The sequence below is a fragment of the Polyodon spathula genome, chromosome 39 (assembly GCF_017654505.1).
Source record: "Polyodon spathula isolate WHYD16114869_AA chromosome 39, ASM1765450v1, whole genome shotgun sequence".
In the NCBI taxonomy this organism is placed as follows: Eukaryota; Metazoa; Chordata; class Actinopteri; order Acipenseriformes; family Polyodontidae; genus Polyodon; species Polyodon spathula.
The window spans coordinates 3,124,090-3,150,395 of NC_054572.1; the positions used below are offsets into that span (position 1 = coordinate 3,124,090).

Below are 26,306 nucleotides of genomic sequence, written 5' to 3' on the forward strand. Positions count from 1 at the left end.
GCAATTTGGCTACTACACAGCAAGTATAAAATAAAATAGGCATTTTTTTCCAATTACTGTTACTGTACTTATTTCCAATTATACTGTTGTGGGTTTAGTACTAAGGTCCAAACACAAGATTGAAAGGAACATAAAACCATCAATGTTTGAAGGATGCACATTAGGAAGTGTTTGCAGATTATGCCAGCCCAAGACACAGGGACTGATGTCTGCTTTTGACCTTTAGAAGTGAGGTACACAGTATTTTATCCAAGAGAAAACAGCTTCACATTCACATCATCGGGTACGTCGACATAATTTGCCAGGGTGGGTTCATTAGTTGTTCCTACCATCCAAGCAAGGATGTGGTTCAGTTCAACAGGAATAGCTGCCTTTGCAGAATCCACAGTAAAATGATTAGATGTATGTGGCCATGGAGCATAGTGATGCCAGGAGTATTCTCCAGGACATTTCTCACCATTAGAGCAGCATTGAAGAGAGTCCTGGTTACACCAGCATCAGGAGTAGAGCTATTGAAAAGAGAGTGACTATAAAGACTGATTAAATCTTGAAACTGGCATTCATAAGTATATTCGCATACCCCTGTTTTTGCTGTTGTAATGTGCTGTTTGTTACAAAATATAAACTTGATCAGACAAAAAATATACATACTCGTATAAAAACAAATGTCTCACCTGAAATGTGATCCATCAACACCTTCATTATCTTTTACCATTTTTATAAAAATCTCCACAAGCCATGACATGAGTAACACTTTCTGTTGTACAAGTAATTTCCTTTCAATTACATTTATACAGAACATTGTATGTGTCTCATGATGACTTTCATGGACACTAAAGCAAATGCAGTAAATGCAGTGCGAATATGGATGCATTTGAAAGATTAATTTTTTCAGCTATCTTTATGCCAGTTAGACAAAATGTAGACCTATGTAGCTGCTGAAGCATCACCAACTTCTCTCCCAGATCTAGTCAAACCCTTATATAATCTCTGAAGCAGCTCCTGTGATAACAGACCTCTGGTGCAGCGCAGTCCTTTTCAGGGGGGTGTGTGAGGATGCTGTCATCCTTTCATCTGGGCTGCTTTGAGCAGCCTCCCTGCAAAATAAAGTAAATATGCCATATTCCTTCATTTGTTTTTTTAAAGATATATATATATATATATATATATATATATATATATATATATATATATATATATATATATATATATATATTCATTAAAGCTGACTAGGACTTGAAGGAATACTCATTAACTTGATATTCTAGAAAATAAATCTGGTGGACAAATCTCTACCATGTGTGGCAGTGCGATGGAAGGTAAACTATGGTAGCCCACATTTTTCAGTAGATGAACATTTCCATTTAACGCTATGCACCATTATAAAAATGTTGACAGATACAATTATTAGGTGGTAAAGGTTCAGAAACGTCACAAACACTCTTAAGTACATAAAATAGTTTAATTATGGTTTTTATGTTTCACTAGTCAACACTCAAACATCAGTAATTTAAACTTGACAACAATCATGGGAATTTTTTTTTTCAAATGAAAGGTCTGCCTTTTCTAAGCCAGAGTTAATTCGTTTTTCTAGTGTTAGCATGATTTTTTCTGAAGGCTATCAACGCCCACAATTAATGAAGAATGACTCACACAGAGCATCGATAAAATAAACATTGCGAACTGTGATGTGCTGCATTTGAACTTTCAATTGTATTTTATCCCTTTTAGAAAAAGTCTAATTTATGGGAAACGCCTTGAGTTGTAATCCCATGATTTCCTATATGTACACAGCCCTGAGTGCACAAGCTCTTACGCATGACTTCTACAGCTTGTAGATTTATCCACCTTCTCTCTCTCTCTCTCTCTCTCTCTCTCTGTGTGTGTGTGTGTATTTGGCTGGCATACAGTGCGAGGTCGTTTCTCTTACTCACCTAATTCTCATGAGAATGAGTGAACAGCCATATGACTAACGGTATCTGATACCATATCTTTCATTTCTATAAAATACAATATGTCTGTTATAAAAGAGCAAGACTTCAAGAAAGTTCCCGTGTCTGCACAGATACATACACTTAAACTGTTTGTTTTTTTTTTTTTTACAATGGTTTGTTTTATCTTGAATTTTAAGCCTGGTTAACGAACAGCACCTTTATTAAATGCACTCAGCATTTTTTAAAAAGTGCAATATTACAGTTTGCACTATTGCGTTTTGATAAATCTTAATTATGACGGGAAGTCTAATTGACCACTTGTATATTGTAACAATGTGTGGTTGATACTTGTAACTGTGCTGTCCAATAAAAACGTTCTCATTGTTTTTAAATGTAAATTTCGACTGTGTTTTTTTCTTTCTTGGCGACATTGTTTCCTGTGTTTTAATTCTGTATCCGAATAAATGGCAGCTTGCTGTCTGTGCCATGATTGCCCCTGTTTTTTAATCAAAATCTGTTTTGGGCCGGGATAAATACATGTGCTTGACATAGAGGGGTTCCCCCTCTGTGAGAATAAACTTTTAAATAAATTAATTATCAGATGTCGCGTCTCGAACCTCGACCCGGACAGATAAATTGTGCATTAACGTGGTGTTTGTATGGCTGTCACACGCAAGGACTTGATTTCCTTGTTCGAGGACGCAGTCGTCTTTTTTTGTACATAACCAACAAGCGAGTTTCTAATCAACTAGTTATTTACGTGAAGTCTGGCGGAAGTGGGTGGGAGCTGGCGTCATTTACAGTAACTTCAGCACAACGCAGGCAGCTGCAGGAGTGCGTAGTGTGGGCTTCTTCCTCTGGTTGTTTTTCTGAGCTCTGCACACAGAAGCATGTATTGTTATTGATCTGCTTTACAAGATAGCATAATGAACCCCAAGAGGCTGTTTTACAGAGAGGAGATCAATAAAACAGTTTGGCAAGTCCCCGAGAAATACGTGAACTTGAAGCCAATTGGATCCGGAGCTTACGGCTCTGTTTGGTAAGTTTCACTGCAGAGTCTGCTGCTGTTTTGATTTCTTTTAAAGACGAAGCTGATTTGCATGGGTCCTTTTTACTTTAGAGATACTACATTGCGTATCCTATGATTTTTTTTTTTTTTTTTTTGTATATTTGTTTCTAGTTCACAACAGCATCGCTTTTAAAGTTGTTACAACCATGCGCTTAATTAAACGGCACTGTACATTGATGTTGCAGTGCTTGGAGATCGTTTAAAGTTTGTATACTTCGTTGTGGGTACGGCACTTGCCACAGTAACTTTATTTGAACAGCATTATTGGTTTGCATGATTTCTCCCTCTGGGCACACCCACGCGGCACAGACAAATCTGCTTGTTTTTTTCTGTAAGGCTGCATGAATAATTCAGATAGATAAATAAATATCAGCCCACACACCCTGCTATTGCGCAAGCAGCTTTGTGCCGATTTGAAAGCACGGTGCTTGATATTGGCATGTCTTATTGCGCAGTATCCGAGGGTTGCTTTGTTTAACAATGCAGAATACGATACACACGAGAATACAATATCCTGGTCATCCCAAGTTACATTGCTCTACCCAAGACATGCACAAATCCTGCTCCACGTTTGCGCAGTTTATTACATCCTGTCCACGCAGTTTCAATGCTACAATGAACCAGCGCTGTTTGTGTCTGTCCTGTTTGTTATAACAGATCGTTCAAGTGCAGAGGTATGAGTAACTGAGCTCCAAGCCAGTGCGTAGGAACACCAGACTGGCATTGAGGTCCAGTACAGCTGAGATCTGGAAGACTAACATTAGTCTGTTATCAAACAATTGTAGTTGTATGTGAAGCATTTACCAGCATGCAAGGGTTTCACACAGATCCAATTTCGTTCAATATATAAGTACATAATTACATTACAGCTAGCAGTCCTATTGGAATGTAGCTTCCTCTATTGACATCAATGGCGTTCTTCTAACAAGACAGACAGAGTTGTAAAAACACTTAGCTGGACTTTTCAGTTTTTTACAGACAGTGACTTCCAGATGAGAAGGGAGCTTCAGCATTTTCAGGTAATGGAAAGTTGTGGGAATTCCAGCTCTGTTTATGCGAAGTAATCCAAACACATTAGCAAATAGTCTATCTTCCAAGTCCTGCTCAGTATAGTCTATCTTCCAAGTCCTGCTCAGTATAGTCTATCTTCCAAGTCCTGCTCAGTATAGTCTATCTTCCAAGTCCTGCTCAGTATAGTCTATCTTCCAAGTCCTGCTCAGTATAGTCTATCTTCCAAGTTCTGCTCAGTATAGTCTATCTTCCAAGTTCTGCTCAGTATAGTCTATCTTCCAAGTTCCTGCTCAGTATAGTCTATCTTCCAAGTCCTGCTCAGTATAGTCTATCTTCCAAGTTCTGCTCAGTATAGTCTATCTTCCAAGTTTTGCTCAGTATAGTCTATCTTCCAAGTTTTGCTCAGTATAGTCTATCTTCCAAGTTTTGCTCAGTATAGTCTATCTTCCAAGTCCTGCTCAGTATAGTCTATCTTCCAAGTCCTGCTCAGTATAGTCTATCTTCCAAGTCCTGCTCAGTATAGTCTATCTTCCAAGTTCTGCTCAGTATAGTCTATCTTCCAAGTTCTGCTCAGTATAGTCTATCTTCCAAGTTCTGCTCAGTATAGTCAATCTTCCAAGTTCTGCTCAGTATAGTCTATCTTCCAAGTTTTGCTCAGTATAGTCTATCTTCCAAGTTCTGCTAGTACTACCCACAGAGTATCACAGAGCCCTGCCATCTGTCTCCACCAGTTTTGGACACTGCAGCACTTAATGACACATGAGACAGATTCAATGATCTGAACTATGCTGTGATCGTAATCAGAATTGTGCTTGGTGCATTTAGTGCAGAGTGGTTTCATTGTGCTCGGTGCATTTAGCACAGTGTTCAGAGTGGTTTCATTGTGCTCGGTGCATTTAGCACAGTGTTCAGAGCGGTTTCATTGTGCTCGGTGCATTTAGCACAGTGTTCAGAGTGGTTTCATTGTGCTCGGTGCATTTAGCATTTAGCACAGTGTTCAGAGTGGTTTCATTGTGCTCGGTGCATTTAGCACAGTGTTCAGAGTGGTTTCATTGTGCTTGGTGCATTTAGCACAGTGTTCAGAGTGGTTTCATTGTGCTTGGTGCATTTAGCACAGTGTTCAGAGTGGTTTCATTGTGCTTGGTGCATTTAGCACAGTGTTCAGAGTGGTTTCATTGTGCTTGGTGCATTTAGCACAGTGTTCAGAGTGGTTTCATTGTGCTTGGTGCATTTAGCACAGTGTTCAGAGTGGTTTCATTGTGCTTGGTGCATTTAGCACAGTGTTCAGAGTGGTTTCATTGTGCTTGGTGCATTTAGCACAGTGTTCAGAGTGGTTTCATTGTGCTTGGTGCATTTAGCACAGTGTTCAGAGTGGTTTCATTGTGCTTGGTGCATTTAGCACAGTGTTCAGAGTGGTTTCATTGTGCTCGGTGCATTTAGCACAGTGTTCAGAGTGGTTTCATTGTGCTTGGTGCATTTAGCACAGTGTTCAGAGTGGTTTCATTGTGCTTGGTGCATTTAGCACAGTGTTCAGAGTGGTTTCATTGTGCTTGGTGCATTTAGCACAGTGTTCAGAGTGGTTTCATTGTGCTTGGTGCATTTAGCACAGTGTTCAGAGTGGTTTCATTGTGCTTGGTGCATTTAGCACAGTGTTCAGAGTGGTTTCATTGTGCTTGGTGCATTTAGCACAGTGTTCAGAGTGGTTTCATTGTGCTCGGTGCATTTAGCACAGTGTTCAGAGTGGTTTCATTGTGCTTGGTGCATTTAGCACAGTGTTCAGAGTGGTTTCATTGTGCTTGGTGCATTTAGCACAGTGTTCAGAGTGGTTTCATTGTGCTCGGTGCATTTAGCACAGTGTTCAGAGTGGTTTCATTGTGCTCGGTGCATTTAGCACAGTTCAGAGTGGTTTCATTGTGCTCGGTGCATTTAGCACAGTGTTCAGAGTGGTTTCATTGTGCTCGGTGCATTTAGCACAGTGTTCAGAGTGGTTTCATTGTGCTCGGTGCATTTAGCACAGTGTTCAGAGTGGTTTCATTGTGCTCGGTGCATTTAGCACAGTGTTCAGAGTGGTTTCATTGTGCTTGGTGCATTTAGCACAGTGTTCAGAGTGGTTTCATTGTGCTCGGTGCATTTAGCACAGTGTTCAGAGTGGTTTCATTGTGCTTGGTGCATTTAGCACAGTGTTCAGAGTGGTTTCATTGTGCTTGGTGCATTTAGCACAGTGTTCAGAGTGGTTTCATTGTGCTTGGTGCATTTAGCACAGTGTTCAGAGTGGTTTCATTGTGCTTGGTGCATTTAGCACAGTGTTCAGAGTGGTTTCATTGTGCTTGGTGCATTTAGCACAGTGTTCAGAGTGGTTTCATTGTGCTTGGTGCATTTAGCACAGTGTTCAGAGTGGTTTCATTGTGCTTGGTGCATTTAGCACAGTGTTCAGAGTGGTTTCATTGTGCTTGGTGCATTTAGCACAGTGTTCAGAGTGGTTTCATTGTGCTCGGTGCATTTAGCACAGTGCTTCAGAGTTCAGAGGTTTCATTGTGCTTGGTGCATTTAGCACAGTGTTCAGAGTGGTTTCATTGTGCTTGGTGCATTTAGCACAGTCTTCAGAGTGGTTTCATTGTGCTCGGTGCATTTAGCACAGTGTTCAGAGTGGTTTCATTGTGCTTGGTGCATTTAGCACAGTGTTCAGAGTGGTTTCATTGTGCTTGGTGCATTTAGCACAGTGTTCAGAGTGGTTTCATTGTGCTCGATGCATTTAGCACAGTCTTCAGAGTGGTTTCATTGTGCTTGGTGCATTTAGCACAGTGTTCAGAGTGGTTTCATTGTGCTTGGTGCATTTAGCACAGTGTTCAGAGTGGTTTCATTGTGCTTGGTGCATTTAGCACAGTGTTCAGAGTGGTTTCATTGTGCTCGGTGCATTTAGCACAGTGTTCAGAGTGGTTTCATTGTGCTTGGTGCATTTAGCACAGTGTTCAGAGCGGTTTCATTGTGCTTGGTGCATTTAGCACAGTGTTCAGAGTGGTTTCATTGTGCTTGGTGCATTTAGCACAGTGTTCAGAGTGGTTTCATTGTGCTTGGTGCATTTAGCACAGTGTTCAGAGCGGTTTCATTGTGCTCGGTGCATTTAGCACAGTGTTCAGAGTGGTTTCATTGTGCTCGATGCATTTAGCACAGTCTTCAGAGTGGTTTCATTGTGCTCGGTGCATTTAGTCTTCAGAGTGGTTTCATTGTGCTCGGTGCATTTAGCACAGTGTTCAGAGTGGTTTCATTGTGCTCGGTGCATTTAGCACAGTGTTCAGAGTGGTTTCATTGTGCTCGGTGCATTTAGCACAGTGTTCAGAATGGTTTCATTGTGCTCGGTGCATTTAAAAAAGGCAGAGTGGGCTTGGGATGCATTTAGCAACTCAAAGTCTCGTTGCGGCTCAGTGTAACTGACTGACCAACTACACGAGCACAGCCACGTGACAGTTGTACATGACTTCGTATATATAGTATTATTATTATATTATTATTATTATTATTATTATTTATAATATAGAATCAGTAAACGAAAAAAAGCAGTTATAATTAACCGCCTAATAATCCGCCGGAACCCCCTGGAATAATAATTAAACCGTCTGCGGAAATAGGTCCAACTGAATGTCCACATGTCGAGTCATGACATGGCCCAATGTTACGTTTAAATATAATTTATTTACATATCAACATATCATGCATTTTATTATGATTACATATATACTCGATCCTAATTTTTCAAATATGATGTCACTGTATAATCAACATGTAGTGTACTCCTATGTCATACAACACGACTATATATATAATATATATAATATATTATATATATATATATATATTAAAATATATATTTTTATAAATTAAAAAGCAGAAATTTAAACGTTACATAAAACCCACGAAGATAAGAAAGATGTTTTATAAAAGTACTGCTGGGCAAGGGATAAAATAGTATAAATACGACTTCCCACAAACACTAACAGAGGGGAAAAAAAACAACAACAACAAGATTTGTTCTCAGAGAAAGTAAGTAAGATTCATAACATGAATCTTTTAAAATATATCTCACTTTACTGACGCTACCGGTGTCACAATGCAACGAGAATACGGGCGCGCAGTGTCTTCTGGGAGTAGTAGTTTATCTGGCACATGCCGAAAGGTGTTTCCAATCAGCTGAAATGCAGAATAAAACTACAACTCCCGTCATCCACGCGTGTGAACAACGCTGGCTTCGCATCTAGCTTTTAACAGTGACGCAGTCTACTTTTTGTCTACTGGCCCAGATGTTTTTTTTTTTTTTTTAATTCTCCTGTCGTTGTAATGGATTTATTTTTTTCTGTTCAAAATCGCCTTCCACTTCACTCATAATCACGCATACTCATTGAAGCAGTGCTTCAGCAGGCGGCGGGAGGGTTTGAGTTGCTCCTCCAATTAAAACCAGGGATCAGATTACGTCATTTGCTGTTGATAGCACTGTACTGTGTGTGATTATAGCAGATAGGAGTTTGTAACAGAATCTTGCCTCCTCTGAGGAGCTGAACTGATGTTACTGTAGGAATGTTGAATTAGGGTTTAGGTTAATTTTTTATTTATTTTTTTCATTTTTGACAATATTTTTGTTTTATTGATCATTATTCTATTGTAATGCTATCTATCTATCTATCTATCTATCTATCTATCTATCTATCTATCTATCTATCTATCTATCTGTCTGACATTTTGAGGAAGCCTTCCCTCTTCTAAGGCGCCTCCTCTGGTTCAGAGTGCACTTGTAGTTGTGCTGGGTGGATTAAGCACGGTGTTGTTTGCCTATTGCTTTCTCCCAGTTCAGCTATCGATCTCAAAACGGGAGAAAAAGTGGCCATCAAGAAGCTGCATCGGCCGTTCCAGTCAGAGATCTTCTCCAAGAGAGCTTATCGGGAGCTCAGCCTGCTGAAGCACATGAAGCACGAGAATGTGAGTGACGTTTGCATGGGCGTTGGCTCAGAGCTGGGAAACAGGCAGGCTCTCTGCCTTCAGTCTGGAGCAGCCAGGGAGCAATTGGAATACACACTGACCTGTTCCATCTTGCATTGGAGTGCTGTTCCAGAATGTGGGTCGGGTGAATGAACACTGTTCAGCCAACAAGACCATCGTTGCCCTTTCTTGCTTTAAATTTGAAGTTTAGTCTGCTTTTCCATGCTGACACCATGCTTTCCACATGCTTGAACCATGCACTTAGCAAATGTTTTTAGCAGTGCTTTACCAGGCATGTTTGATTTAGCTGTGCTTTGTTCTTCTACACTTGTATGCTTTTGTCACTGTACATTATCAGGTGGTCCATTTATTCAGCGCCTGTCAGGCGCGTCAGGTCCAATTTATTTTACACGCTCTATGTTTGTTGTTTTATTCAAAGTAAAACACGTTTAAAAGGCACTGCCTATCAACAGGACAATCAGTGCTCCAGCCAAGCCCCACCCGTGTTCACTGTATTTATTACATACCTCTTCATAGTCATGCCTACTGATAAATCCTCTCCTGATCACTGGTTTTATCACCAAACTCCTCAATAATGCAATCCAAGTCATTATTTTATTACTATAACATCTCAAAAAGTTTGGCAAATGTCTGTGATTTTCTTTGAGCGCTGGATGCGGAAGCAGCTGTCTTGTTTGTTGGTGTCCGTGTTATGTCTGTGGTGAAGGGATTATGTGTACTGCTCAGATCCGGCCTTTTTTTTTTTTTTCTTTTTGGCCCCTATCAGTCTCACCCGGGCTTTGAAAGGTTTTATCGGCTTTTTCCAGAGAAAAAAAACGACTAGGGACCTGTGCTTGCTGTCTTTGATGTCGGACAGGGTCTGACATTGAACCGGAAAGGGTTAATGTCATGGGTTTATGAGAAGCATTGATAAACATGCATGATATCCACCCCAGAACCCTGAACTGCTCTCCATTAATATTGCACCTAAAAAGCAGCTGCAAGAGCAGTAATAGTGAGTGTGGAGTATAGCGCTATTGTAACCCTGCGGTGTGGAAAGTGTTAATGCGTCTCACTCCGTGCATCAGGTAATCGGGCTCCTGGACGCCTTCACTCCTGCTGCCACTCTAGAGGACTTCCAGGACTTGTGAGTCTCTTCCCTTTCATTTGTTTAAAGCTGATCCTGCTTGTTCCGTTGCCTTGTACTGTGGAAAGACGTGCCTGCTGCTTTCCCAGCTCATCCCTGCTCTCCTCCCCCAGCTACCTGGTCATGCCTTACATGGACATGGACCTGTCCAAGGTCAAGGGAGTGCTCTCTGAGGACAAGATCCAGTTCCTGGTTTATCAGATTCTGAAGGGACTCAAGGTGGGTTGGCTTGGAGACTTGTAAGGACGGATGGATTTGCTTTTATTGTTGTTTAAAATTTTGCTGCAGCACAAAGTTACTTTGCTGTTTTTTTTTAACCATGGTAAACAAACGTTAACTAGGAACATTGTTGTAATGTACAATATAAATGCATGTAGCCCTTATAAAAGCAGTGGTAAATGTATAGTATAACCATGGGAAAAGCACAGCAAAAATACAGTGGCATGCTTTTGTAAGGGGGGAGCTCTTGAATTCCAGTTCTGTCAGTGCCCTGATAGAACTCTGTAACTCTTGTCTGTGTTTGTGCTTGCTTGTTGAGTGGTGATGTGCTTTAACCCTTGTCTGCTCTTAAATGAAATCTGGAGGCCAGTCCTGTTTGTTTTGGTTCTGCCTTCGATGGCGAGTTTGAACTGAGTAGGTTTTGCAAAGCCGAAGTGAGAACTAAAAAACACTGACAGTCACTGAAAGCAGTTTTAAAATGGAGCAGCATGAGATACAAGCTGCACTGGACTGTGAAGAAATGTTTCCTTGCTATTTACTCATCTGTTACAAAGGAATAACATATCGAATGTCTGTTTGGCTACTGTCCACTTGGTTAACACCTGACAGGAATATTTATATTCTGGCTTCAGAGCTGCTGCTTCAAGTGTGACACACTTTAGTATAGATTTAGATTGGCACACATTCTTGAGGGGATTGGAATTCTCGTCACGGTGATCTACTTATGCAAGAGTTCTGGCTTCCGATTAGTTAGGAGTAATGAGGGCTATCGATTGAGACTATAGATTTATTTTGCTGTCCCGTGGGGCAGGTCATTGTAACCCTGCTTTCATAGTTTTGACACCAGGAGTGTGTTGTTCTCATTATATCTGTTTTGAATTGTGTGATTGTCTGTGCATCTCATTGCTTTCTTCTTTCTCTTGCAGTATATTCATTCGGCAGGAATTATTCACCGGGTAAGTTCAACTTCACTGGCTTAAACAGGGTGTATACTAGGGGTGAACAGAGCTTTTCCATTGACATCCTGCTGTGCTTACAACATACAACCACTAGGTTGCACTGTGTGCTAAGCAAGAAATCCCATTTTCCAAGGAAGGAGAAATGAGAGTAATTGATTGCAGCCCTTTCCCTGCTGTCCCACAGCCAATAAGGTTTATCAGGTATTTCAAAATAATTTACTTTGATGTATTTCATTCACGGGAGTGTCATATTTTCATTAATCTGCGGTTAGTCTGCTCTTTGATTTTCTGTATCTGTCAGTCTTTCTGCAGGTCTGATATCAGCCTGTGTAGTGGTTGTCGCTCTGTAAGCAGTGGCTGTCCTTTCTCTGTCTCTCTCTCTCTCTCTCTCTCTCTCTCTCTCTGTCTCTGTCTCTCTCTCCTCTCTCTCTCTCTCTGTCTGTGCTTCAGTCATTCTGCAGGTCTGATATCAACCTGTGTTGTGGGTGTCGCTCTGTAAGCAGTGGCTGTCCTCCCTCTGTCTCTCTCTCTCTCTCTCTCTCTCTCTCTCGCTGTCTCTGTCTCTCTCTCTCTCCTCTCCTCTCTCTCTCTCTCTGTCTGTGCTTCAATCATTCTGCAGGTCTGATATCAACCTGTGTTGTGGGTGTCGCTCTGTAAGCAGTGGCTGTCCTCTCTCTATCTCTCTCCCTTACAGGTTCACTTTCACACTGCTCTGTAGTCTTGGGTTCTGCTTCCACCATTCCTGAAGCAAGCTTACAGCAGCAGCAAAGCCTCTTCCCTGCAGGCGCCACGTTGCTCTGTGTGACGTGCTTCATGTAAAAAAGCAAATCCAGCGCAGACATGCTCGCCTCCAGCCCTTGTACATTCACTGCCTGTTTCTTTGAGTCCTGGCAGTGATGGGTGACTCACCCACCTTTATCAGTGAAGCAAAGTTACAAGAGTAACTCATTTTGCTAGTAGCTCAGTAGCTCGCATTTTAAAAGCCCGTCTCCTCCTCTGCCTTGTCTAGGTTTATTGATGCATTTAAAAGGATTCCAGTTCTGACTCTGCTAATGGAAGTCTTTGGTTTCAGTGTGTCTGTGTGTGAGCGGGACGGGTCAGAATGTTTTGGCGTCACTTAAGAAATAATTGATTTGTTTGGAAGCCTTTATGAAGGTGAACACAAGACAGAGCTGGAGCTGAGGAGCTGCTAGGAATCAGACCTGCTGTTCACAGCCTGCTCCGATCTGCCCTGAGTCTGCTGCTGCTGATTACTGTCACGTCATCAGAACACCTTGTTCAAGGCCGGGTACATTGTGCACTCAGGCCTGTCTGGCTGCCTGGTACATGTACAGACATAATTACTCCACATTACGTCTTCTGAAGCAAGAGGGAAACAAACCGACTTCTACAGTAACAACTCTCAAATGGAATTCACGTTTTTTTCCCCCCAGTTGACCTGTGGTTTTGCCAATTTAATTGGGAAGTAATTGCTTGAGTTGCAAGAACCTGAAATTGCAGTCTTGCAGGCTTGTCTGAACAGTGATTGTTTGAACTTCCGGAATCAAAATCAAACCCACAATTGTGCGCTGCAGCGTGCGCGATTGCAGAAGCATGTTCATGAGATATGAGGGAAGAAGCAGCGTGGGGATCCACAAGGATTATAAAGTCACTGTCACAGCTGCTTCTGAAAACCAAACTAACTTGAGGAAACACATGGCTGGACTGTCAGGGCTTGGCTACAGCCAAACACTGCAAGAGCAGCCGACAACACCCCCTGTTTTGAATCAAGAGGTCAAGAGTCCTCTCAGCACCCTCTGTTTAAATACACTTTAGCAAACTGCAGCATTAAATGAAAGCCAGTGGCTGCTCCTTATCAGCACATGTGTACTCAGTGAAGCAGGGACCTCACTGTTCTGGAAAAGTCTCAGCCTTGCCAGCTGCTGTGTGCTGTCTCCTCTGTACATCCTGTTCAGAAAGCTAGTGGCAAAGAAGCTTCAATTCACACCAGTTGCAAGAACCTAATACACATGCACACAGACCCTGTTAAATGGAGCATTTTGTTTTAGGATCCGTTTATAATTCGTATGTAAATGTGTTAACCGTTATTGCCAAGCAAAACCAGTTGAGTACAATAACATGTTAATGCCACATTGCTACTGTAAAGCTTCATGCTGTGCTAGAAAGGAATTTTGAGGTTTTGAATGCCTTAGTTACATATTCTTACAATGCTGTATATTTATAGCATGCTTTATTTACCTATGGATTATTCCTTGTTTAGTACAGATCTTTAAACCGAAAGTGTTACCAAACTATATGCCATGATCACCATGCAATAACAATGCATGAGATGCTCACTGTTTGCGATCCCTCCTGCTATCATGGTTTTTCTATTCTGCATTCGGTGTACCTTATTCAGGCCCTGTTTCACAACCATCACACTTGACACCTCTTTTATAACCTGCAGGATCTGAAGCCAGGAAACCTGGCCGTTAACGAAGACTGTGAACTAAAGGTAATTTAATTCTGCTGCATGCATCCTAAATAATACCCTGGTGTAGGAGAGCGTTGTGCTGGTCTGTACACATTTAAACAGCACTCCATTGACAAGAAAGAATTGCTAAGTGTGTGACTTTTAAAGATAGATATCTATAGTTAGTTAGTTTCTTTCATTCTGTATTGCCCAGGCAGATTTTGTTTCTTGCTTTTCATGGGGGCAACATCTGAAAACATTCCACGCACATGTGATAAGATGCCCGCTATCCATGTTTTGTACATGGTCAAACTTTACTTGTTTTTACATGGTGCATCGCAGTAAAACTTAATTATCAGGATGCCAATAAAAGAGTGTTGCGAATTGTTCATTCCGTTCACGTTTTGCATCCACTACTGCTATTTGTGTTTTAATGTTTCGCCTGATATCCAAATATACAAAATATACATATGAAATAGTCACCCCCCCCCCCCCCCCCCCACCCACACGCACGACCTAGATTCTAACCCCCTGCCCCTCCTAGATCCTGGATTTCGGTCTGGCAAGACATGCGGACCCTGAAATGACCGGCTATGTGGTGACACGTTGGTACCGAGCTCCAGAGGTCATTCTCAACTGGATGCACTACACCCAGACTGGCAAGTCGCTATCTTTTCTTTCTTTGCAATGCTTGTAATTGTTTAAATGAACCAACTCATTCTACAGACGATATTAAACCTGGAGTGGGTTCGCCTCTCAGGGCTGGAGTCGCCCATCTTCTCGGTGAGCTTGGCAGGCAGTCTTAGCTGGCACTGTCTCTGTTTATGACTGCAAAAGCCACAAGGCTTATAAACAAGTGATACAAACTGCATCCAAGGACAGCGTGACCCTTTTATATATCAATATAATAAATCTAATGCATTGCAGACAGTGACAGCCCTGTGTTACAGCCAGGGTTCTGTAATGCAGGGCTGGATCGTTGCCTTTGTAAGGAGCGCTGGGGAGGGAGTTTGGAAGAACTTCTCCCTGAACAGTACATGATGTCTGTGTGTTATTATCGAGCGCTATATTCTGCAATTTTAAATACTAACTTTGGATACTGTTTTAATTCTGGAAGCTGGTGTTGTTTTTAAAATCCGAAAAACCATTTTAATACAAACTAAACAATAAATTGCCAGGCTATCCTGTGGAAAAATGTTTCCGATGAAGGTTTCGATCTCACAACTTTTGATACTGTAGTCCAAGTCTCAGTGAATGTTGTGGCACGGTGGGCTTCTGCCTCGTGTTCCCGCTATTACCTGAATGAAGCAAGTGGGTCACTCCGTCTGTGAATGTATTTTGATTTTGTTTATTTAGCAGACACCTTTTTCCAAGGCTAGCTGAAGGGAAAGGGATTTGAAACTACACATCAGCTTCACTTGAAAGGGTCACTTGTTTTGTTTACAATTTGTTTATTTTGATTTGTTATTTAGCAGACACCTTTTTCCAAGGAGGTTAATTGACTTGCTCACTTCACACAATGAGTCAGTGGCTGAGCTTAGGACTGTGTCCTTTGTTTCCTCGGTGTTTCAGCTTGAAAGGAAAGGACTGTATCCTTTGTTTCCTCAGTGTTTCAGCTTGAAAGGAAAGGACATCCTTTGTTTCCTCAGTGTTTCAGCTTGAAAGGAAAGGACTGTATCCTTTGTTTCCTCAGTGTTTCAGCTTGAAAGGAAAGGACTGTATCCTTTGTTTCCTCAGTGTTTCAGCTTGAAAGGAAAGGACTGTATCCTTTGTTTCCTCAGTGTTTCAGCTTGAAAGGAAAGGACTGTGTCCTTTGTTTCCTCAGTGTTTCAGCTTGAAAGGAAAGGACTGTATCCTTTGTTTCCTCGGTGTTTCAGCTTGAAAGGAAAGGACTGTATCCTTTGTTTCCTCAGTGTTTCAGCTTGAAAGGAAAGGACTGTATCCTTTGTTTCCTCGGTGTTTCAGCTTGAAAGGAAAGGACTGTATCCTTTGTTTCCTCAGTGTTTCAGCTTGAAAGGAAAGGACTGTGTCCTTTGTTTCCTCGGTGTTTCAGCTTGAAAGGAAAGGACTGTATCCTTTGTTTCTTGAAAGGAAAGGACTGTGTTTCAGCTTGAAAGGAAAGGACTGTATCCTTTGTTTCCTCGGTGTTTCAGCTTGAAAGGAAAGGACTGTTTCTTTTGTTTCCTCAGTGTTTCAGCTTGAAAGGAAAGGACTGTGTCCTTTGTTTCCTCAGTGTTTCAGCTTGAAAGGAAAGGACTGTATCCTTTGTTTCCTCAGTGTTTCAGCTTGAAAGGAAAGGACTGTATCCTTTGTTTCCTCGGTGTTTCAGCTTGAAAGGAAAGGACTGTGTCCTTTGTTTCCTCGGTGTTTCAGCTTGAAAGGAAAGGACTGTATCCTTTGTTTCCTCAGTGTTTCAGCTTGAAAGGAAAGGACTGTATCCTTTGTTTCCTCAGTGTTTCAGCTTGAAAGGAAAGGACTGTATCCTTTGTTTCCTCAGTGTTTCAGCTTGAAAGGAAAGGACTGTATCCTTTGTTTCCTCAGTGTTTCAGCTTGAAAGGAAAGGACTGTATCCTTTGTTTCCTCAGTGTTTCAGCTTGAAAGGAAAGGACTGTATCCTTTGTTTCCTCAGTGTTTCAGCTTGAAAGGAAAGGACTGTGTCCTTTGTTTCCTCGGTGTTTCAGCTTGAAAGGAAAGGACTGTGTTTCAGCTTGAAAGGAAAGGACTGTATCCTTTGTTTCCTCGGTGTTTCAGCTTGAAAGGAAAGGACTGTGTCCTTTGTTTCCTCGGTGTTTCAGCTTGAAAGGAAAGGACTGTGTCCTTTGTTTCCTCGGTGTTTCAGCTTGAAAGGAAAGGACTGTATCCTTTGTTTCCTCAGTGTTTCAGCTTGAAAGGAAAGGACTGTATCCTTTGTTTCCTCAGTGTTTCAGCTTGAAAGGAAAGGACTGTATCCTTTGTTTCCTCAGTGTTTCAGCTTGAAAGGAAAGGACTGTATCCTTTGTTTCCTCGGTGTTTCAGCTTGAAAGGAAAGGACTGTATCCTTTGTTTCCTCAGTGTTTCAGCTTGAAAGGAAAGGACTGTATCCTTTGTTTCCTCAGTGTTTCAGCTTGAAAGGAAAGGACTGTATCCTTTGTTTCCTCAGTGTTTCAGCTTGAAAGGAAAGGACTGTATCCTTTGTTTCCTCGGTGTTTCAGCTTGAAAGGAAAGGACTGTATCCTTTGTTTCCTCAGTGTTTCAGCTTGAAAGGAAAGGACTGTATCCTTTGTTTCCTCAGTGTTTCAGCTTGAAAGGAAAGGACTGTATCCTTTGTTTCCTCAGTGTTTCAGCTTGAAAGGAAAGGACTGTATCCTTTGTTTCCTCAGTGTTTCAGCTTGAAAGGAAAGGACTGTATCCTTTGTTTCCTCAGTGTTTCAGCTTGAAAGGAAAGGACTGTATCCTTTGTTTCCTCAGTGTTTCAGCTTGAAAGGAAAGGACTCCTTTGTTTCCTCAGTGTTTCAGCTTGAAAGGAAAGGACTGTATCCTTTGTTTCCTCAGTGTTTCAGCTTGAAAGGAAAGGACTGTATCCTTTGTTTCCTCAGTGTTTCAGCTTGAAAGGAAAGGACTGTATCCTTTGTTTCCTCAGTGTTTCAGCTTGAAAGGAAAGGACTGTATCCTTTGTTTCCTCAGTGTTTCAGCTTGAAAGGAAAGGACTGTATCCTTTGTTTCCTCAGTGTTTCAGCTTGAAAGGAAAGGACTGTATCCTTTGTTTCCTCGGTGTTTCAGCTTGAAAGGAAAGGACTGTATCCTTTGTTTCCTCGGTGTTTCAGCTTGAAAGGAAAGGACTGTATCCTTTGTTTCCTCAGTGTTTCAGCTTGAAAGGAAAGGACTGTATCCTTTGTTTCCTCAGTGTTTCAGCTTGAAAGGAAAGGACTGTATCCTTTGTTTCCTTGTTTCCTCAGTGTTTCAGCTTGAAAGGAAAGGAAAGTGTTTCAGCTTGAAAGGAAAGGACTGTATCCTTTGTTTCCTCAGTGTTTCAGCTTGAAAGGAAAGGACTGTGTCCTTTGTTTCCTCGGTGTTTCAGCTTGAAAGGAAAGGACTGTATCCTTTGTTTCCTCAGTGTTTCAGCTTGAAAGGAAAGGACTGTGTTTCCTTTGTTTCCTCGTCCTTTGTGTTTCAGCTTGAAAGGAAAGGACTGTATCCTTTGTTTCCTCAGTGTTTCAGCTTGAAAGGAAAGGACTGTGTCCTTTGTTTCCTCGGTGTTTCAGCTTGAAAGGAAAGGACTGTATCCTTTGTTTCCTCAGTGTTTCAGCTTGAAAGGATAGGACTGTGTCCTTTGTTTCCTCGGTGTTTCAGCTTGAAAGGAAAGGACTGTGTCCTTTGTTTCCTGTGTCCTTTGTTTCCTCGGTGTTTCAGCTTGAAAGGAAAGGACTGTATCCTTTGTTTCCTCAGTGTTTCAGCTTGAAAGGAAAGGACTGTATCCTTTGTTTCCTCAGTGTTTCAGCTTGAAAGGAAAGGACTGTATCCTTTGTTTCCTCAGTGTTTCAGCTTGAAAGGAAAGGACTGTGTCCTTTGTTTCCTCAGTGTTTCAGCTTGAAAGGAAAGGACTGTATCCTTTGTTTCCTCAGTGTTTCAGCTTGAAAGGAAAGGACTGTATCCTTTGTTTCCTCAGTGTTTCAGCTTGAAAGGAAAGGACTGTGTCCTTTGTTTCCTCGGTGTTTCAGCTTGAAAGGAAAGGACTGTATCCTTTGTTTCCTCAGTGTTTCAGCTTGAAAGGAAAGGACTGTATCCTTTGTTTCCTCAGTGTTTCAGCTTGAAAGGAAAGGACTGTATCCTTTGTTTCCTCAGTGTTTCAGCTTGAAAGGAAAGGACTGTGTCCTTTGTTTCCTCAGTGTTTCAGCTTGAAAGGAAAGGACTGTATCCTTTGTTTCCTCAGTGTTTCAGCTTGAAAGGAAAGGACTGTATCCTTTGTTTCCTCAGTGTTTCAGCTTGAAAGGAAAGGACTGTATCCTTTGTTTCCTCAGTGTTTCAGCTTGAAAGGAAAGGACTGTATCCTTTGTTTCCTCAGTGTTTCAGCTTGAAAGGAAAGGACTGTGTCCTTTGTTTCCTCAGTGTTTCAGCTTGAAAGGAAAGGACTGTATCCTTTGTTTCCTCGGTGTTTCAGCTTGAAAGGAAAGGACTGTATCCTTTGTTTCCTCGGTGTTTCAGCTTGAAAGGAAAGGACTGTATCCTTTGTTTCCTCAGTGTTTCAGCTTGAAAGGAAAGGACTGTATCCTTTGTTTCCTCAGTGTTTCAGCTTGAAAGGAAAGGACTGTATCCTTTGTTTCCTCGGTGTTTCAGCTTGAAAGGAAAGGACTGTGTCCTTTGTTTCCTCGGTGTTTCAGCTTGAAAGGAAAGGACTGTATCCTTTGTTTCCTCAGTGTTTCAGCTTGAAAGGAAAGGACTGTATCCTTTGTTTCCTCAGTGTTTCAGCTTGAAAGGAAAGGACTGTATCCTTTGTTTCCTCAGTGTTTCAGCTTGAAAGGAAAGGACTGTATCCTTTGTTTCCTCAGTGTTTCAGCTTGAAAGGAAAGGACTGTATCCTTTGTTTCCTCAGTGTTTCAGCTTGAAAGGAAAGGACTGTATCCTTTGTTTCCTCAGTGTTTCAGCTTGAAAGGAAAGGACTGTATCCTTTGTTTCCTCAGTGTTTCAGCTTGAAAGGAAAGGACTGTATCCTTTGTTTCCTCAGTGTTTCACTGTATCCTTTTTTTCCTCAGTGCTTGAAAGGAAAGGACTGTGTCCTTTGTTTCCTCAGTGTTTCAGCTTGAAAGGAAAGGACTGTATCCTTTGTTTCCTCAGTGTTTCAGCTTGAAAGGAAAGGACTGTATCCTTTGTTTCCTCAGTGTTTCAGCTTGAAAGGAAAGGACTGTATCCTTTGTTTCCTCAGTGTTTCAGCTTGAAAGGAAAGGACTGTATCCTTTGTTTCCTCAGTGTTTCAGCTTGAAAGGAAAGGACTGTATCCTTTGTTTCCTCAGTGTTTCAGCTTGAAAGGAAAGGACTGTATCCTTTGTTTCCTCAGTGTTTCAGCTTGAAAGGAAAGGACTGTATCCTTTGTTTCCTCAGTGTTTCAGCTTGAAAGGAAAGGACTGTATCCTTTGTTTCCTCAGTGTTTCAGCTTGAAAGGAAAGGACTGTATCCTTTGTTTCCTCGGTGTTTCAGCTTGAAAGGAAAGGACTGTATCCTTTGTTTCCTCAGTGTTTCAGCTTGAAAGGAAAGGACTGTGTTTCCTTTGTTTCCTCAGTGTTTCAGCTTGAAAGGAAAGGACTGTATCCTTTGTTTCCTCAGTGTTTCAGCTTGAAAGGAAAGGACTGTATCCTTTGTTTCCTCAGTGTTTCAGCTTGAAAGGAAAGGACTGTATCCTTTGTTTCCTCAGTGTTTCAGCTTGAAAGGAAAGGACTGTATCCTTTGTTTCCTCGGTGTTTCAGCTTGAAAGGAAAGGACTGTATCCTTTGTTTCCTCAGTGTTTCAGCTTGAAAGGAAAGGACTGTATCCTTTGTTTCCTCGGTGTTTCAGCTTGAAAGGAAAGGACTGTATCCTTTTTTTCCTCGGTGTTTCAGTCCTTTGTTTCCTTCAGCTTGAAAGGAAAGGACTGTATCCTTTGTTTCCTCAGTGTTTCAGCTTGAAAGGAAAGGACTGTATCCTTTGTTTCCTCAGTGTTTCAGCTTGAAAGGAAAGGACTGTATCCTTTGTTTCCTCAGTGTTTCAGCTCCTTTGTTTGTGTTTCAGGAAAGGAGGACTGTATCCTTTGTTTCCTCAGTGTTTCAGCTTGAAAGGAAAGGACTGTATCCTTTGTTTCCTCAGTGTTTCAGCTTGAAAGGAAAGGACTGTATCCTTTGTTTCCTCGGTGTTTCAGCTTGAAAGGAAAGGACTGTGTCCTTTGTTTCCTCGGTGTTTCAGCTTGAAAGGAAAGGACTGTATCCTTTGTTTCCTCGGTGTTTCAGCTTGAAAGGAAAGGACTGTATCCTTTGTTTCCTCAGTGTTTCAGCTTGAAAGGAAAGGACTGTATCCTTTGTTTCCTCAGTGTTTCAGCTTGAAAGGAAAGGACTGTATCCTTTGTTTCCTCGGTGTTTCAGCTTGAAAGGAAAGGACTGTATCCTTTGTTTCCTCAGTGTTTCAGCTTGAAAGGAAAGGACTGTATCCTTTGTTTCCTCGGTGTTTCAGCTTGAAAGGAAAGGACTGTATCCTTTGTTTCCTCGGTGTTTCAGCTTGAAAGGAAAGGAGCTGTGCTTGAAAGGAAAGGACTGTGTCCTTTGTTTCCTCAGTGTTTCAGCTTGAAAGGAAAGGACTGTATCCTTTGTTTCCTCAGTGTTTCAGCTTGAAAGGAAAGGACTGTATCCTTTGTTTCCTCAGTGTTTCAGCTTGAAAGGAAAGGACTGTGTCCTTTGTTTCCTCGGTGTTTCAGCTTGAAAGGAAAGGACTGTGTCCTTTGTTTCCTCAGTGTTTCAGCTTGAAAGGAAAGGACTGTATCCTTTGTTTCCTCAGTGTTTCAGCTTGAAAGGAAAGGACTGTATCCTTTGTTTCCTCGGTGTTTCAGCTTGAAAGGAAAGGACTGTATCCTTTGTTTTTGTTTCCTCAGTGTTTCAGCTTGAAAGGAAAGGACTGTGTCCTTTGTTTCCTCGGTGTTTCAGCTTGAAAGGAAAGGACTGTATCCTTTGTTTCCTCAGTGTTTCAGCTTGAAAGGAAAGGACTGTGTCCTTTGTTTCCTCGGTGTTTCAGCTTGAAAGGAAAGGACTGTGTCCTTTGTTTCCTCGGTGTTTCAGCTTGAAAGGAAAGGACTGTGTCCTTCGGTGTTTCAGCTTCAGTGTTTCAGCTTGAAAGGAAAGGACTGTATCCTTTGTTTCCTCGGTGTTTCAGCTTGAAAGGAAAGGACTGTATCCTTTGTTTCCTCAGTGTTTCAGCTTGAAAGGAAAGGACTGTATCCTTTGTTTCCTCAGTGTTTCAGCTTGAAAGGAAAGGACTGTGTCCTTTGTTTCCTCAGTGTTTCAGCTTGAAAGGAAAGGACTGTATCCTTTGTTTCCTCGGTGTTTCAGCTTGAAAGGAAAGGACTGTGTCCTTTGTTTCCTCGGTGTTTCAGCTTGAAAGGAAAGGACTGTGTGTTTCCCTTTGTTTCCTCGGTGTTTCAGCTTGAAAGGAAAGGACTGTATCCTTTGTTTCCTCAGTGTTTCAGCTTGAAAGGAAAGGACTGATCCTTTGTTTCCTCAGTGTTTCAGCTTGAAAGGAAAGGACTGTATCCTTTGTTTCCTCAGTGTTTCAGCTTGAAAGGAAAGGACTGTATCCTTTGTTTCCTCAGTGTTTCAGCTTGAAAGGAAAGGACTGTATCCTTTGTTTCCTCAGTGTTTCAGCTTGAAAGGAAAGGACTGTATCCTTTGTTTCCTCGGTGTTTCAGCTTGAAAGGAAAGGACTGTGTCCTTTGTTTCCTCGGTGTTTCAGCTTGAAAGGAAAGGACTGTGTCCTTTGTTTCCTCGGTGTTTCAGCTTGAAAGGAAAGGACTGTGTCCTTTGTTTCCTCGGTGTTTCAGCTTGAAAGGAAAGGACTGTATCCTTTGTTTCCTCAGTGTTTCAGCTTGAAAGGAAAGGACTGTATCCTTTGTTTCCTCAGTGTTTCAGCTTGAAAGGAAAGGACTGTATCCTTTGTTTCCTCAGTGTTTCAGCTTGAAAGGAAAGGACTGTGTCCTTTGTTTCCTCAGTGTTTCAGCTTGAAAGGAAAGGACTGTGTCCTTTGTTTCCTCAGTGTTTCAGCTTGAAAGGAAAGGACTGTGTCCTTTGTTTCCTCGGTGTTTCAGCTTGAAAGGAAAGGACTGTGTCCTTTGTTTCCTCGGTGTTTCAGCTTGAAAGGAAAGGACTGTATCCTTTGTTTCCTCAGTGTTTCAGCTTGAAAGGAAAGGACTGTATCCTTTGTTTCCTCGGTGTTTCAGCTGAAAGGAAAGGACTGTATCCTTTGTTTCCTCAGTGTTTCAGCTTGAAAGGAAAGGACTGTATCCTTTGTTTCCTCAGTGTTTCAGCTTGAAAGGAAAGGACTGTATCCTTTGTTTCCTCGGTGTTTCAGCTTGAAAGGAAAGGACTGTGTCCTTTGTTTCCTCGGTGTTTCAGCTTGAAAGGAAAGGACTGACTTTGTTTCCTCAGTGTTTCAGCCTGTGTCCTTTGTTTCCTCGGTGTTTCAGCTTGAAAGGAAAGGACTGTATCCTTTGTTTCCTCAGTGTTTCAGCTTGAAAGGAAAGGACTGTATCCTTTGTTTCCTCAGTGTTTTTGTGTTCCTTTGTTTCCTCGGTGTTTCAGCTTGAAAGGAAAGGACTGTATCCTTTGTTTCCTCAGTGTTTCAGCTTGAAAGGAAAGGACTGTGTGAAAGGAAAGGACTGTACTTTGTTTCCTCAGTGTTTCAGCTTGAAAGGAAAGGACTGTGTCCTTTGTTTCCTCGGTGTTTCAGCTTGAAAGGAAAGGACTGTGTCCTTTGTTTCCTCGGTGTTTCAGCTTGAAAGGAAAGGACTGTATCCCAGTGTTTCAGCTTGAAAGGAAAGGACTGTGTCCTTTGTTTCCTCAGTGTTTCAGCTTGAAAGGAAAGGACTGTATCCTTTGTTTCCTCAGTGTTTCAGCTTGAAAGGAAAGGACTGTATCCTTTGTTTCCTCAGTGTTTCAGCTTGAAAGGAAAGGACTGTGTCCTTTGTTTCCTCGGTGTTTCAGCTTGAAAGGAAAGGACTGTGTCCTTTGTTTCCTCGGTGTTTCAGCTTGAAAGGAAAGGACTGTATCCTTTGTTTCCTCGGTGTTTCAGCTTGAAAGGAAAGGACTGTGTCCTTTGTTTCCTCGGTGTTTCAGCTTGAAAGGAAAGGACTGTGTCCTTTGTTTCCTCGGTGTTTCAGCTTGAAAGGAAAGGACTGTGTCCTTTGTTTCCTCAGTGTTTCAGCTTGAAAGGAAAGGACTGTGTCCTTTGTTTCCTCGGTGTTTCAGCTTGAAAGGAAAGGACTGTGTCCTTTGTTTCCTCGGTGTTTCAGCTTGAAAGGAAAGGACTGTATCCTTTGTTTCCTCAGTGTTTCAGCTTGAAAGGAAAGGACTGAAAGGAAAGGACTGTGTCCTTTGTTTCCTCGGTGTTTCAGCTTGAAAGGAAAGGACTGTGTCCTTTGTTTCCTCGGTGTTTCAGCTTGAAAGGAAAGGACTGTGTCCTTTGTTTCCTCGGTGTTTCAGCTTGAAAGGAAAGGACTGTGTCCTTTGTTTCCTCGGTGTTTCAGCTTGAAAGGAAAGGACTGTGTCCTTTGTTTCCTCGGTGTTTCAGCTTGAAAGGAAAGGACTGTGTCCTTTGTTTCCTCAGTGTTTCAGCTTGAAAGGAAAGGACTGTATCCTTTGTTTCCTCAGTGTTTCAGCTTGAAAGGAAAGGACTGTGTCCTTTGTTTCCTCGGTGTTTCAGCTTGAAAGGAAAGGACTGTGTCCTTTGTTTCCTCGGTGTTTCAGCTTGAAAGGAAAGGACTGTGTTTCCTTTGTTTCCTCTGTATCCTTTGTGTTTCAGCTTGACTGTGTCCTTTGTTTCCTCAGTGTTTCAGGAAAGGACTGTGTCCTTTGTTTCCTCGGTGTTTCAGCTTGAAAGGAAAGGACTGTGTCCTTTGTTTCCTCTTTGGTGTTTCAGCTTGAAAGGAAAGGACTGTTTCCTCGGTGTTTCAGCTTCTGGTGTTTCCTCGGTGTTTCAGCTTGAAAGGAAAGGACTGTGTCCTTTGTTTCCTCGGTGTTTCAGCTTGAAAGGAAAGGACTGTGTCCTTTGTTTCCTCGGTGTTTCAGCTTGAAAGGAAAGGACTGTGTCCTTTGTTTCCTCGGTGTTTCAGCTTGAAAGGAAAGGACTGTGTCCTTTGTTTCCTCGGTGTTTCTTGAAAGGAAAGGACTGTGTCCTTTGTTTCCTCGGTGTTTCAGCTTGAAAGGAAAGGACTGTATCCTTTGTTTCCTCGGTGTTTCAGCTTGAAAGGAAAGGACTGTGTCCTTTGTTTCCTCAGTGTTTCAGCTTGAAAGGAAAGGACTGTGTCCTTTGTTTCCTCAGTGTTTCAGCTTGAAAGGAAAGGACTGTGTCCTTTGTTTCCTCAGTGTTTCAGCTTGAAAGGAAAGGACTGTATCCTTTGTTTCCTCAGTGTTTCAGCTTGAAAGGAAAGGACTGTATCCTTTGTTTCCTCAGTGTTTCAGCTTGAAAGGAAAGGACTGTGTTTCCTTTGTTTCCTCAGTGTTTCAGCTTGAAAGGAAAGGACTGTGTCCTTTGTTTCCTCGGTGTTTCAGCTTGAAAGGAAAGGACTGTGTCCTTTGTTTCCTCTGTGAGCTTGAAAGGAAAGGACTGTGTCCTTTGTTTCCTCGGTGTTTCAGCTTGAAAGGAAAGGACTGTATCCTTTGTTTCCTGTTTCAGCCTCAGTCCTTTGTTTCCTCAGTGTTTCAGCTTGAAAGGAAAGGACTGTGTCCTTTGTTTCCTCAGTGTTTCAGCTTGAAAGGAAAGGACTGTATCCTTTGTTTCCTCAGTGTTTCAGCTTGAAAGGAAAGGACTGTGTCCTTTGTTTCCTCAGTGTTTCAGCTTGAAAGGAAAGGACTGTGTCCTTTGTTTCCTCTGTGTTTCAGCTTGAAAGGAAAGGACTGTGTCCTTTGTTTCCTCAGTGTTTCAGCTTGAAAGGAAAGGACTGTGTCCTTTGTTTCCTCAGTGTTTCAGCTTGAAAGGAAAGGACTCCTTTGTTTCCTCAGTGTTTCAGCTTGAAAGGAAAGGACTGTGTCCTTTGTTTCCTCAGTGTTTCAGCTTGAAAGGAAAGGACTGTGTCCTTTGTTTCCTCAGTGTTTCAGCTTGAAAGGAAAGGACTGTGTCCTTTGTTTCCTCGGTGTTTCAGCTTGAAAGGAAAGGACTGTGTCCTTTGTTTCCAGTGTTTCAGTGTTTCAGCTTGAAAGGAAAGGACTGTGTCCTTTGTTTCCTCAGTGTTTCAGCTTGAAAGGAAAGGACTGTGTCCTTTGTTTCCTCAGTGTTTCAGCTTGAAAGGAAAGGACTGTGTCCTTTGTTTCCTCGGTGTTTCAGCTTGAAAGGAAAGGACTGTGTCCTTTGTTTCCTCGGTGTTTCAGCTTGAAAGGAAAGGACTGTGTCCTTTGTTTCCCGGTGTTTCAGCTTGAAAGGAAAGGACTGTGTCCTTTGTTTCCTCGGTGTTTCAGCTTGAAAGGAAAGGACTGTGTCCTTTGTTTCCTCGGTGTTTCAGCTTGAAAGGAAAGGACTGTATTGTTTGTTTCCTGAGTTTTTCAGGTCGAAGTGCACAGCTGAAGTGCATGTACTGTATCCTTTTTTTCCTCAGTGTTTCAGCTTGAAAGGAAACGACTGTGTCCTTTGTTTCCTCGGTGTCTCATTAATATTTATTTGATATGTTCCAAACTTCAAGATCAGGATCTGATCGATGGGTTCCTGTGAACCTGAGAGACAGCTCTCCTAGACCCCTCTGTGTGTGTAATCAGTGATGTTCACGGTCCTGCACTGGGGTTTCTGTGAGAGACAGCTCTCCTAGACCCCTCTGTGTGTGTAATCAGTGATGTTCACGGTCCTGCACTGG

General features: G+C 42.0%; 1 protein-coding gene across 1 annotated transcript in view; it reads left to right on the forward strand.

Moving 5' to 3' along the window:
- The first annotated feature begins 2,716 nt into the window (after positions 1 to 2,716).
- The window catches only part of LOC121304667 (mitogen-activated protein kinase 13-like), a 29,796-nt gene continuing 6,206 nt past the window's right edge, over positions 2,717 to 26,306 (forward strand). The window contains exons 1-9 of the mRNA XM_041235933.1: positions 2,717 to 2,973; positions 8,853 to 8,982; positions 10,071 to 10,129; positions 10,243 to 10,348; positions 11,275 to 11,304; positions 13,754 to 13,801; positions 14,304 to 14,418; positions 14,520 to 14,542; positions 23,652 to 23,685. Of these exons, the coding sequence (XP_041091867.1) occupies positions 2,861 to 2,973; positions 8,853 to 8,982; positions 10,071 to 10,129; positions 10,243 to 10,348; positions 11,275 to 11,304; positions 13,754 to 13,801; positions 14,304 to 14,418; positions 14,520 to 14,542; positions 23,652 to 23,685 (658 nt within the window). The 5' untranslated portion in view covers positions 2,717 to 2,860. The remainder of the gene's footprint in view (positions 2,974 to 8,852; positions 8,983 to 10,070; positions 10,130 to 10,242; positions 10,349 to 11,274; positions 11,305 to 13,753; positions 13,802 to 14,303; positions 14,419 to 14,519; positions 14,543 to 23,651; positions 23,686 to 26,306) is intronic.